The following is a 13,405-nucleotide window of genomic DNA, read 5'->3' as shown; positions in this document are numbered from 1 at the left end:
GTGTTGTCCTAGTAGTTCGTTTATTTTTTTGCACGATATTGACCTAGCCTTCTCCAAGCTTTAAATTTAAAACACACAATTAGCAGAGCACCTAATCATAAGATTATTGATTATTCATAATAGCCACAGTCATTGCTACTGTAACAAGAGCCTTGGACAGGTGCAAGTTATGAGGAAAGCTATGAGGAATACCACAATCCAGGGTCATGTTCATTAGGGCACGCGGCATGAAAATGACTGATTCTTATTGGATAAGTCCAGGTAGTCCCTCTCTGTTTCAGTCAGTTTTCTTCCGTTTGATGCCTTAATGAGCACGACCTTGGTGACATTTTCTGTCCACTACTGTAAATAGCTCTTCCTGTGAGTAACACTGAAAAGACCTTACATAAGATTAAGGATCGGACCTTTTTTTCCTCTTCTCGATTTTCGCCTAAAATGACATACCCAAATCGAACTGCCTGTAGCTCAGGACCTGAAGTAAGGATATGCATATTCTTGATACCATTTGAAAGGAAACACTGAAGTTTGTGGAAATGTGAAATGAATGTAGGAGAATATAACACATTAGATCTGGTAAAAGATAATACAAACCAAAAAACATGCGATTTCATTTTTTCCCCCTCTTCTTCTTAATCTTTGAAATGCAAGAGAAAGGCCATACATTAAGATAGGATCCTAGGTGTAATTTAGATTTTGTCCACAAGATGTCAACAGTGTGTATGCAAAGTTTCCGACTGGTTCAGTGAAGAATTACCTCGCTACACAAATATTTTGCATCAAGTCTGCCAGGAGTTTTCCCAAATGTGCCAAATAGGTCAATTTATACATTTTCAAGTACATAACTATAGAGGACATAGAAAAATGCTATGGTAATAAAACATTTAAGTTTACACACTCCCAGGAATGTCATACATGATGGATCAAGACCCTAACCTTCACACATCTAGATGACCAGGCGGGGTGGTTGTGGTACCAGTGGGAGACAGCAGTGGGGTCAAACTGTAGAAACCAGTTCCTACATTTGAATATAAAAATTGATTTCTTCAAACAAAACTACATTTTAGCTCTGGGACCCTCAGGATGACAAATTAGAGCAAGATTACTAAATGTAAGTACATTATTTACCTTCAGAGGTGAATGTATCTTACCAGTTGCCGTGATAAGTGTTTTTTTGTTGTGCACTATCCTCAAACAATAGCATGGCATTTTTTCCCTTTAATAGCTACTGTATATTGGACACTGCAGTTTGATTAACAAGAACTTAAGCTTTCTGCCCATATAAGACATGTCTATGTCCTGGAAAGTTGGCTGTTGTATACAATGTTTTCTAGTCACATTATCGCATATTTAGCAACAACCGTCCCGGTTAAGGGATAACGATCCCGTTGAGGTTTAAAAAAACCTAACATTTCAAATAGGCAGGAAGGCATATAATCTGAAACATGTTTGGAAAACTGCAGTAGCCTATGGGATGGTATCACTTGGATCGGGTATCCCTGTACTTCAGATCCGCATAGATTATTGCTGCCACTTCACATATATTTTAAAAAGGACGTTTTTTAATATAAATCCTGTGCACAAATTGTGAGTTACTTGCTCATTTCAACAGACAGAAAATGTCTCCCTCTATTTATCAAGTTTCTTAGGCCAATATATTTGCTACTCCCCAGTAATCGTTGGCAAAGGCAATGGTCTATTGCTTAACATGACCCTACCATTCATAATGACTCGTAAAAATAAGGAATGATATGAAACACGTTTTTTTTCTTTTACGGGCGACTCCGTTCTAGTACTAATTTTCGATCGTCGAAACTACTCAAAGGCCACAATGATTTTCTACAGCGTAAACAAAGGCAGTCCAGCCAACAAAGGTATATTTAAATATATAGGCAAATATTACACACATATAAAGGGTTTGCACACTCACATAATATAACATAATACTCCACATTTAAGGTCCACGTTTTGTGGATAGAAGGCTCATTTTTTCCGCTTTTCATTCTATGTTTGTTTTGACAAAACATAGTAAAATCAACAGGGACCCCACTTAATACGGTTCAAAAGTATTTCAACAGCCATATTGTCACCTCCTTTCTCTCTCCATCACATCTTCTTCTCTTGGGAGTACCTCTCCTTTCCTCCGTTCATTCTTCCTCTCAGTCTCTCAGGTTGTGGATGTGGGCACAGATCTTGAGGGCGGGACCGAGCTTGATGTTCATGGTGGACATGAGATGCTCCTCTCGGAGTAGCAGCAGGGCCTGTCCGTCAATCTCCTGCGACAGGAAATGGTCCGCCAGCTCCTCACAGCCTGGGAGAGGAGAAAAGGAAGAGAGAGGGAGAGAAAGAGGGAGGTTGGGAGTAAGAGAGGGCGGGAAAGAGAGAGGGAAGGGGAGACAATAAGCAAGACAATAACATGAATAGCATTTACAATGGTGAAAATCTAATAGCAATGGCCTGCTACCTCATCATAGAATAAGAGAGATTTAAAAAAGCACAACAAAAAAAACAAGATAACTGTAATTCCAGATTTCAAAAGCAACAGAAACACAGAGAAGCATTTGGGTGTTGTTGCATGACAACGCATGTCCTTCTAAGCTGATGGTATCAACCAATGATGTCTATAGTAACTGAAGTACAATATAGAGCTCATCTCTGTGGTACCAACCTTGCAGAGATGATATGAACTGAGACACTTCCTCCACACTCCACTGGGCGGGGCTGCCGGGCAGGAAGTGGGGCGTCTCCGAGCCCTCCAATCGGAGTGTGGGCGGAGGCTGGTGGCAGGAAGAAGAGGAGGCCGGGGAGAGGGACATGAGGTCGTCCTCTTCCTCTCCGCAGCTGGAGACGTCCTCCGATCGGCTGGACTCTGAGCGGCACTGTAGACAATGAACCAGTACTGTGTGAGAGGTACGTGTGCAACAGGGTAGTCACAACATGGCCACGCTTGAACACGACAAATATGGCATTTACCGTCAAGCAGATTTTGAGGCTATTTGAGGATTGAAAGGTAAACGTTTAAATTAGGGTTAGTGATTTAAACCCATCTAGAGAGCACCATACTTTCCACCCTTTCTAGTTTGAACAGACAGCGATACACGTGACAGAAGTCTCTTCAGTCATCCATGTCAGCTCACAAACAAGTGTACAACTATCAATGATCAACTGACCATTACCTTAACTGGTAAGGGTCTCCCGGCTATTTTGGCACTGGCGATTTCGGAGCTGGTCCTGTGGGGAACCCTCCTCCTCAGGACCCCGTCCTCGTCAGAGTGGGAGAGGTGACCCCCCTGTCGCAGGCGGAAGTGCTGGCTGCAGCTCACATTATACCTGGAGCAACATGGAGGAATATAGTAGGCATACACTGAGTGTACAAAACATTAAACACACCTGCTCTTCCATGACATAGACTGACCAGGTGAATGCAGGTGAAAGCTATGATCCCTTATTGATGTCACTTAAATTCACTCCAATCAGTGTAGATGAAGGGGAGGAGACAGGTTCAAGGATTTTTAACCCTTTAGACAATTGAGACATGGATTGTGTATGTGTGCCATTCAGAGGGTGAATGGGCAAGACAAAAGATTTAACTGCCTTTGAACAGGGTTTGGTAGTAGGTGCCAGGCGCACCGGTTTGAGTATGTCAAGAACTGCAACGCTGCTGGGTTTTTCACGCTCAAGTTTCCAGCGTGTATCAAAAATGGTCCACCACCCAAAGGACATCCAGCCAACTTGACACAACTGTGGGAAGCAGAGTCAACATGGGTCAGCACTCCAGTGGAACACTTTCGACACCTTGTAGAGTCCACGCCCCGGTGAATTGAGGCTGTTCTGAGGGCAAAAGGGGGTGCAACTCAATATTAGGAAGGTGTTCCTAATGTTTTGTACACTCAGTGTATACTGACATATAGTAGACATACTGCAGTGAATTTGTACTATGACTGTACCTCTTGGAACAGGTCAAGGAGCAGAAGCGCTTGGTCCCTCTAAACTGTCTGGCTGGGGCGAAGCTTTTGCAGTACTCACATTTCAGCACTGGGAAGAGAAAAGAAAAAGGTTTAAAGAACAATACCAATTGCAGTTTGTGGTCAAACCAGAGGCTTTGATAGAAACGTGACCTGGGACTGTGGTCTGAGCCGAACCTGTAGCTGTATTCACAGTCTCAGGCTGACTAGCGTCTAGATTGTCCATGGCCAAATCTTCTCCAGCTGGCTCCTTCACTGGCCCACTCACCTGTCAATCAAAATACAGGAACAAAATGTGTTGTGTTCAACAATACTGATTACAGGGAATTGAGAATATTGTCTACAGTGCATGTCATTATTTATATCAGGTGGTATATATCCCCAAAGGGTATGAATGAATGAATGTTGTATTGTATATGAGAGCTACAACTTCTCCAAAAACGTCAAATCCCAAAGTGAATACTGTACGTACAGGGAAAGGTTCAGCTCCCTCCTGGATGACAAAGCCCTCTATGAGGTGGGTGAGGACGTGGGGTTTGACCACAGCCTGTTGAGGGGGGGCTCTCTCCCCCTGGCCACCCCCCATACGGGACATCGAGAGAGCAGGGGAAAGAGAGGGAGAGGGAGAAAGTGGACCAGGGCCTTGAGAAAAGAAGGGTGGGGGGAGAGGAAGGATTTTATCATTTCTTTTTGAACAATTTTAAACAAGTCTGCCTGGCCACAGTGGCTAAATCTGTGCAAACGTGAGGCTTTCGGAATCATGCATAGGTATTGATCCAAGGGGATTTGTCAGCTTGGTGGCTGGGCCAAGGCGGAAAATTGTCTCCTTGCACTCTTATCCTTTCAGTGGTCGTAAATGAGAGGAATGAGAAAGGCAAAGTATTGAAGACAAGTGGGCCCATTTATTAGCTTCCTTACCTGCTTCCATGGCGGAGGAGGAGAGGGCAGGGGAGTGTTCACTCATTGGAACAAGGTGGGGAGGAGGGGGACCATCTTCGTCATTGGCTGCGACTGACTCGGATTTCCTCTTCATCGACTTACCCTGAGAGGAATGTCATTACTTCACAAATGGAATCGACAACCACTACGTCGTTTAGAAACATCAGTAAATTGTAGTGTCATCAGTGCTATTAGTAATGAACAACTCACCTGGGGAGGCTGAGAACACATAGACTCTCCATTGGCAGCCACTACGGTGCTGCTCGCCTCAACCAAAGGCAGGGGTAAAGTGTGGGAGGAATGGGAGAGGGTGGGAGGAGAGATGGCTGCTTGGGACTGAGAGGAGATGCTGTTGGCCAAGGTGCAATTTGGATTTGGCTTCAGCCCAGGGCTCTGATTCTGATTGGCTTGCACGTGAGAGATGTGGGCCAATGGGAGTGCTTCCTGGGCTGATTGAAGGCTCTTTAAATTCGTCCGTCGGTTTATCACCCCTCCCTCTCTGGAAGTGATGGAGGCCACCATGGTGAGAATGCTGGCTCTGCTGGAACTACTCAGAAGAGTAGCTCCATCCTGTGAACAGGTGTTCCGGGCCTGGACCAAGGCCAAAGCCTGGGGGCTTCCTATGGAGCTCTGCCTGGCTCCTACTATCTGGACTGGGATGTGCGGCGGAGGCTGGGCGGCACTAGTCTGATTGTTGGCGGGGGGTGCGGGGAGGATGGCAGGCGGGTTGCGGGATGGCAGTTGCAGGGGCATACGGAGACCCTGTTGAGTTTTCGGCTGGATTGGAACGGGACCGTTCCCGTGGCCTCCTTTGTCATTAACAGTGCTTTTCTGCAAAGGCTGAACCACCAGCGTTTGAGTACTAACATTGGGCTTGATGGTGGCAGCAGCCACCTGGTAACTGTGGGACTGGGTGGGCGCATTGGAGGTGGGTACCAGAATGTGCGTCGCCGTGGCGGCGGAGGTTACCGTGGTGATAGCCCCGCCCCGGCCAAAGTTGGGTCCGGAGAGGAGGAGCTGTGAGAGTGGGACAGAGGTGGAGGGTGAGGGGGCGTTGGAGTGGTGGTTGCCTGTCTTGAGGTTGAGAGAGGACAGGTTGGCGTTGGAGCTCTGGATGTAGGTGGGGATCTTGATGTGGGACTGTTGCTGTTGGGTTGGTTTAGTGGTAGACTGTGGAGTGGACTGATTGAACTGCTGGTGAGATGACTGGATAAGGGAGTAGGTCGCTGGGAAAGAATGAGGAAGAAAATGAACAACTAACACGTAAGGAGGTATGCCAAGTAAGTAAGGCTAGGTATGCTGCGAATTCACTCCCCACCTGTTTCACCCCTCTCTGGGTTTTCAGTCTTGACCCCGACCCCCTTGGGAATGCCGACACATCGCAGAGCCAGGTTCTGTACCTGGCCCAGAGAGAAAGGGGGAGATGAGTGTATGACGATTGATGGAAAGAAGAGGCCAGAGAGAGGGATGCAAGAGAAGAAAAAGCAAGAGTTTCACCAATTTCAGAGCCCAATACTGTAGTTTGACTGCACAAATATTCAAGATTTTGCCTGGTCCCAGATCTGTTTGTGCTGTAATGGCCACAGGAACAGGCAAGACAGCACCAACAGGACTGGGAACGAGCTTTTGTAGATTACATCACTAAAGCAGGACTCACTCCAATGTTCTCAGTCACGAATACAAAGTTGATCCATACCTGGTCATTGTCTGATTGGTTGCTGGAGGAAGTAGGTGTATCTTCCCGTTGTTGCTGCTGCTGAGTCTGTGGCTGCTGCGTGACTGTTGCCATGGCAGTGGTTGCTGTGCTACCAGGCATAAAGATGAGCTGGGAGGAGAGGGGAGACCTCAGAGACCGGTTCACCTACAGTATAACAAAAGAGACTGTCAATCAAAGAGTCCTTTCATGGAGGCAAATGACAAAAGCTGATACTATACTCATACTCTTGAGCCAAGCCCAAACCAAACCAAGCTAAGCTGTACTAGGGCTGTTGTGGTGAACGTATTACCGCCACACCGGCGGTTACCAGTCATGAAGGCAGTCAAATTCCATGTGACCGTTTAGTCACGGTAATTAGGCTTCTCCAAGCTCTGATGCTGGTGATGGTTATTAGTAGCCTACCAAACTTGCTAACTGCCTGGTACTCAGCACTCTATTGTCCCTCTAATCACTCTGACATCAATGTAAATGTCATTGAAAATCTAATGAAACACTTAATGAGAGCCCATGAGCTCATGTTGCGCAACATTTCTATAGGTTATGCAATTGCGCGAGCAAACAGAGTGATGGCCTCTATTAAAAAGAGGATGATCCCATCAGCTTTCCATAGGCTAGGCCTACTATATTTATTTCTCAACTTTCCTAATATTAAGCAAATATTAAGCACATTGCTTATCTTTACAACAGGAGTATAGCCTACCTGGCTGCGATGAGTGTCCTCCATTCGCTATTTAAGTGCAGAGATGACATGTATTTTTTCCCCTGCCTCTGTTTCGAGACATGCGCATGATAATGGTCCATTCTAAATCAAAACGGATTTCACACATATATTATTTAGTATATGTAAAGACAAGATTAAAGAATAGTCTGATGGGTGACAATATTAGCTTATCACTTGTGAATGATATATTATCACTTGATGCCCATCTTAAGACAAGAAACAATGCCTTTTTTTCTCTTCGAATCATAGTCCACACCTCATGTAGCCCATAGGCCTAAATGTTTTGATAAGGTTTGTATCACAACTAACGTGGCCAAATAGAGCTTAACTGGCATACATAAGCAGCGTGAGTTTCGAGTTTGGGGAAGATAACCATAAAAATGCACCTTTATAATAAAAGCACTTTTAATAATGGTGTTTTCCCACTAATGGAACATTTACACTTATAGCTTACTGCTGTGTGCGCATTGCTGCACCTATAATGTGAAGAAATAGCCAAATAGTTTATCATCATTTTAAGTTAAATGTTCTGATCTGTTGCGTCAGCCACATTGCATAAAACTTTTTTTGATGCTAGCAGTTAATTAATTTGGCATTTATCACATCCCACAACTGCCCCAGACTATGTTCGGAATATTTATTTCTCGCACAGAATAGGTAAACTTTTGTACTATGGGGAATAGTAGATTGATATAAGCTAGTGCTTTTTCTGTTCGTTAGGCCTACTCATCTTGTTGGCTGACGAAAAGTAAATGTGGACAGTTCTTCCAATATCTTCAATACGCACCCCAATGTGTCTGTCTTCACTTGTAGCCTGTGAGAGACCAGATCACATGATGGAGAGTGGTGTGAGTGAGAAGTGCTTCGGAACAGGCAGCACTCAGGGAGAAGGGGTGCAAAAGGCATGGATTTTTTAGGGTGCATTATGGCCACACAAAGGGGATCCCGCCGGAAATTCGAGGCATTATCAAGTGTTTCTCAAATTGTGAACGAGAGACTGACGAAGTGTGTACAGTCTGCGCAAAAAAACAAAGCAGAACTCATGCCTTTCAAGTGACTTTTTTCAAATCATCATTAGTCGCATCAAAACATTTAGTTGGTAGAACAATTAAAGATACATTAATAACTCTAAATTAAGCATATAGGAGTACCTATTTCTATGTTAACCGCTCAACAAAGAATAGTCGCATGTGCGCACTCCCTCAAATCCTTCGGCAAAAATATCCTTTCTATTTTATTCAGCTTTGTTCAATTGTATACTTCATACTATAAAATAATGCTATGGAATTCTAAGCAAATCTTGTCTGCTAAATGAACTAGTGTAGCCCACAGCCATATGGCATAGCCAGATCAGGGCCTAACATAAGAACTCAGAGTATTAAAAAAAAACTTTTGACCCCCCAATTTCGTGATATCCAATTGGTAGTTACAGTCTTGTTCCATCGCTGCAACTCCTGTACGGACTCGGGAGAGGAGAAAGTCGAGAGCAATGCGTCGCGGGATTGAACCCGGATCTGTAGTGACACCTCAAGCACTGCAGTACCTTAGACCGCTGCGCCACTAGGGAGCCCCTAGAGTTTGCTATTCTGTTCTTCTGAATAGACTACATTTTCTTCATATCATGTTTCTTTAGACCAGTCTAAAATAAATAATGGATTTATTGTGAAGGTGTAGGCTATATTACATTGATTTATTAGACTTTTTAAAATGTAGATGTTCCACAGGTCTGCCTCAGTGGCTTGTAGGCTATGTGTGGAAGCCAGGAGATGCTGGATTTAACTCCCATGAGAGTGACAGTTATTTGCTTGACAATTACCGGCTGACTAGATTTCGTGACCGTCACAGCCCTAAGCTGTACTGTGCTGACCTGGTTATGCATCCGCCATAATGAAATTGGAACTAAGCCAGCAAAGTTTTGTTCGGGTCAGCCTTATAGTGTGAATCAAGCAATAGTGCATGGGTTCTCACTCTCAGATACATCTGTCCCTGTCCTGCCGCGTTTCCGCCCAGCAGCACTGATTGGCTTATAGTGGATGTCGCGGAGGAGCCTGGGCCTATAGCGCGGGTGCTGGTTATGGCACCACCCCCAGAAGTGGTTACATTCATCTGAAGAGGAAAGGAAAAAAAGTGGATTTGAAAACAATCAAAGCTAACTGTAATGACTATTTTGGAGACAATCAAACAATGCAGGTGCCAGTGATTTCAAATATATAGAATATCATTATCATTCTCAAATAGCAAATTGTGGTTAAGTAAATATTACTGGAGTGGCCTCTTTGAAGCTGTATTCTTAACAGTGATTTTGGGTAGCACGCCAACTAGTTGTCATAGATGTGTAAACGTACAGATGTGACTGTTGTGCTTGTGGTCTGAGAGGTGCTGTTGGCGGGAGGGCTGGACTGACGACTGGCAGCAAGGGTGGCCTAGAACAGGGACGACAGGGACTAATGTCAAAAGCCATACTGCATGGACAGAAGCTCTATCCTAGTCAAGTTTAGAGCAGTAAAAACGGACTATGTAGCAAACCTCATGATGATGTTTCAACATAGTGTACTGTCATCCTATTGCCGAAAACATTCACAACTTGACCATGTCAAAACAGCACCCATACTGTTCTATTCTGAGCATGCATTATTAGTAGGGGTGGTTCATAAAGATGCTTCTTTACCTGTTGTACTGCAGCCAGGTTTTGTAGCTGGGCACTGTTGATCTGTTGCTGCAGCATAAGCTGCTGGAAGTACTGCGCTGCGTTGGGCTGCCTCTGCAGCGCCTGAAGGGCCTTCAGTTGCACAAGATAGAAAACAGGGAGAGGGAGTAATGACATTGCACTGTCAATAACCTGCAGGTTGATATACGAGCGCTTACACCGTGATAATGAGATAACTACACTACAGGCAGGATTACAGATGATCCGGTGTGACACTGAGTACAATTTGGGATTGCCATGTCAGAAAAAGGCATTAGGCTATACATAATATCCCCATTCATATGCATGCATGCACACCCACCCACAGTTACTGACCTGCACAGCCTGTCTCTCGTACAGGGACATGGAGTTCATTTGAGAGGGGCGGGAGTTCACCCCTGATGGAGTGGTTCCATTGGTAGAGCCCTGGTTTTGGTCCCCATCTGTCTCCATCACTGAGGAAAAGAAGAGAAGCGTTCAATCAAATGCTGACTTGAAAACAATGTCAAAAGACATGGCTATCAGTCACTGGTGGAAGGTAAAGGATTATTCACACTGCAACTCTGTGGAGATGTGGAATATATCTGTCATGCCTGGATAACTAACATCTATATTTACATGTTGACACGATATTGTATCCATCAATCAAGAATGTCATGCCTCCTTTCACTCCTTCTCCTGGCTTGCAAACATTTGATTGTCATGCAACATAAATTCAATAGCTAGTAATAAATGCATTATTAGTCGCTTGCAAGGTAAATCATTATTAGCTAGCCAGCAACATGCTATACAGCTCACTTGTTGCACTATAATTAGAAGCAAGTTGAGTGCTGCTAGCCATTACAGTAGTTTGCTAGCTAGCTACAGTACCTAGTTGCAGCCAGTGCTAGTACACAAGCTAGCTACTGTGACTAGTTAGCTACCCGTGCCCATCGTATGCTGCAAATCCATTGCTCACCGTGGACGTCGGTGTATTGCCACCTTTGTTTCTCTCTCGACTTCAATGCGTCGCAGTATGCAACAATTCCTTTTGCACGACGATATTATAGTACATTCAATTAGGTTGTTGATATTTTGCATAAAATTGTGTGGAGGACAACGCCTCCTTTTGATGTTTGTCCCTTTCCGGCGCAAAGCAATGACGGCACACATGACCTATGCGTGCCAAAATGTTTAACAACAACATAGTTACAATGTAATCTCTACCTGCAATAGCAACACGGTTAATATGTCAGTAATTGCTACAATGTATGTGATGCTCCCTGTTACACTGTAGCTGCATCTTGAAAATACTCCTGCAGCCGTGTGCATCCGCTACTATGAACTTGATTACCCCAATTTTGCGATCATAAACACATTTCCCAGAAATCATTGTTTCATGTGTCTAAAATGAAAGAAACCGTTTTACCTTGCCATGAACTAAGATGCGTTAGTAAGTAAAGCTACCGTTACGTTTTTATTTCAAAACGATGTTTAAAAATGTACTTACTTTGGCCGCTTTCCTCCCAAGCTTCAAGCTCTAAACCTGTCACTCAAAATGGTCTCTCCCAGCATCACCTAGTCCAAGTCATGTTGAAATACTATTTCCAAATGAAACACACAAACAAACGAACAGGTGTAATGCCAGCTGGTGGATGTCAAAAATTAGGTTAACAAAACATTTATCACACTTTCACACACAGACACAGTACATTGATTGATTAAACCAAGCAAGATGCTGACTTTGTATTTGCCAAGGATAGTATCTGTACAGAAGGTATCAGAGGTTGTGTGTTTGTTAGATGTGTGATATTTTATTTAACGACAGTATATTCATTTATACAAACACAAGTGAAACAAATACATGTGACATATGGGGCTGTATGGTTGTTGTTAGTTTGTTGTAATTTTTCATTATGTCTCATAGGGTATTTCAAAGCCAGATTTATACTGTTTGTGTGATACATTTTTTCAATACAGGAAAATTACAAAATGGATTCAATAGTGTGCTTTTCTGCACTTCACGTGATCTCGATATTTATAAATTAGACCATATTTTTCAATTCAATATCAACATTGATTATTTAATCATTTTAATTGTTTATGGCTGGGCTATAGACCTTGCTTAAATGCCCTTTGTTTGGTGCCTCATGGAGAAGAAGAGTACAAGACTTTGGAAGCAGGAAGAACGTGTTCACACACACACATACAGTACACATTAGCTGAAGGAGAGGCACAAATAAGCAGCAGAAACAAGGAACTCACAAACACAATCACTCAAAGTAAACGGAAGGCCATGGAACACAGGCCAGGAAAAACAAACATAAAAGCAATACCAACCGCATTGGTAAAAATCCATTTCAAAACAACATGGTTTTCTGATGTGAAATGGAATAGGTCTCTGTGACAATATAGGATACAATGATCATCAACTGAAAATAAATACACTTTTTTAGGCACACACTGGGGACAGCATAAGGTGGATACTGAACAAGTGGAAGGCATGTGGAAAGTGGAAGAGAGAGGGAGAGTGAGGGAAGCAGTGTTGTGGAGCAGTGGTAAGGGAACTGTTTTTTTTAAATCCAGTGTCCATTTTGACATAAATAATACTTTAACCGAAAGTTAATAGAGCAATGTATATCAATGCTTCAGTGGATTACTAGGAAACCATCCAATACTTGTTCTCTCTTTCCTTCTCTTTTTCACTCATTGGACGATGGGCACCCCATAAGCCAGAACAAGCCGACATTCAACCACTGCAGTCAACATATAAATATCATTTTGAAAATACATATTTACAAATAAATACTCTCCTAACTTTGTACAATAAGTGAATGTGCATAAGGTAACTGAGTATGGTTCAGTTAGTAAAGTACCACAGTCTTGTTAACAGTAGTGAGGGAGGGCTGCCATTGAAGAACGTTTTTTCCTTGGAGGAGAGGTCAAATACTGAATACTACCATCAAAAGGAATGTATTTTCCCAGTGCAATACATACATATATCCACAATATATTATATGAATAAAGAACAAAGCCATGACCCTGTCATCTTTCTAGGCAAAATAAATTGTGAAAGTGCTTGGAGAAAAATTACTACGTCTAATTTACACAACCACAAATAAAAAATACATATATTTTTTTGTAACACACATATATATATACTACAGTATATCTATACAATAAAATCTTTGAATAAATTTATATTTTTAAACATTTTCCACAAGGTTAATCTTCAGACAAAGTGTCACAAAGTAGAGTATAGACTTAAAATGGAGTCATTAAAAAGCATTTTGCACAAATCCTCACATTTGGTCACAACTAAAGTCCCATTGTGTTATTCCAAATACAGACTGAATAGATAAGCATCATAATCATATTCAATATTTTTTAATGAATGCTCT

General features: G+C 43.0%; 1 protein-coding gene across 4 annotated transcripts; it reads right to left on the bottom strand.

Moving 5' to 3' along the window:
* Position 1: 1 nt before the first annotated feature.
* LOC111956105 (polyhomeotic-like protein 1) lies at positions 2–11,603 on the bottom strand. Of its 4 annotated transcripts, none has more exons than XM_023976543.2 (15): positions 11,515–11,603; positions 10,362–10,480; positions 10,008–10,118; positions 9,685–9,762; positions 9,308–9,445; positions 6,598–6,762; positions 6,220–6,301; positions 5,112–6,127; positions 4,881–5,004; positions 4,435–4,604; positions 4,116–4,230; positions 3,945–4,032; positions 3,174–3,327; positions 2,666–2,876; positions 2–2,308 (listed from the first exon to the last, which is right to left on the bottom strand). In XM_023976543.2, coding segments are annotated over exons 1-15 (2,724 nt in total). In that variant the 5' UTR covers positions 11,516–11,603; the 3' UTR covers positions 2–2,156. The 4 variants fall into 4 exon arrangements, with proteins under 4 accessions (XP_023832311.1, XP_023832313.1, XP_023832312.1 ...); XM_023976545.2 differs by having other exon boundaries at positions 4,140–4,230; XM_023976544.2 differs by lacking the exon at positions 11,515–11,603 and adding an exon at positions 10,984–11,156.
* Between the last annotated feature and the right edge of the window lie 1,802 nt (positions 11,604–13,405).

The sequence above is a fragment of the Salvelinus sp. IW2-2015 genome, linkage group LG31 (assembly GCF_002910315.2).
Source record: "Salvelinus sp. IW2-2015 linkage group LG31, ASM291031v2, whole genome shotgun sequence".
Classification (NCBI taxonomy): domain Eukaryota; kingdom Metazoa; phylum Chordata; class Actinopteri; order Salmoniformes; family Salmonidae; genus Salvelinus; species Salvelinus sp. IW2-2015.
Note: the sequence above shows the minus strand (reverse complement) of the source record. Positions and strands in the feature narration are given on the sequence as shown.

Coding starts and splice junctions, on each gene's coding strand:
- LOC111956105 (XM_023976543.2), bottom strand. Junction 6,128..6,219: donor CCCAGAGAGGGGTGAAACAG/GTGGGGAGTGAA, acceptor ATTCTTTCCCAG/CGACCTACTCCCTTATCCAG. Junction 4,605..4,880: donor CTCCTCCGCCATGGAAGCAG/GTAAGGAAGCTA, acceptor TCTTTTCTCAAG/GCCCTGGTCCACTTTCTCCC.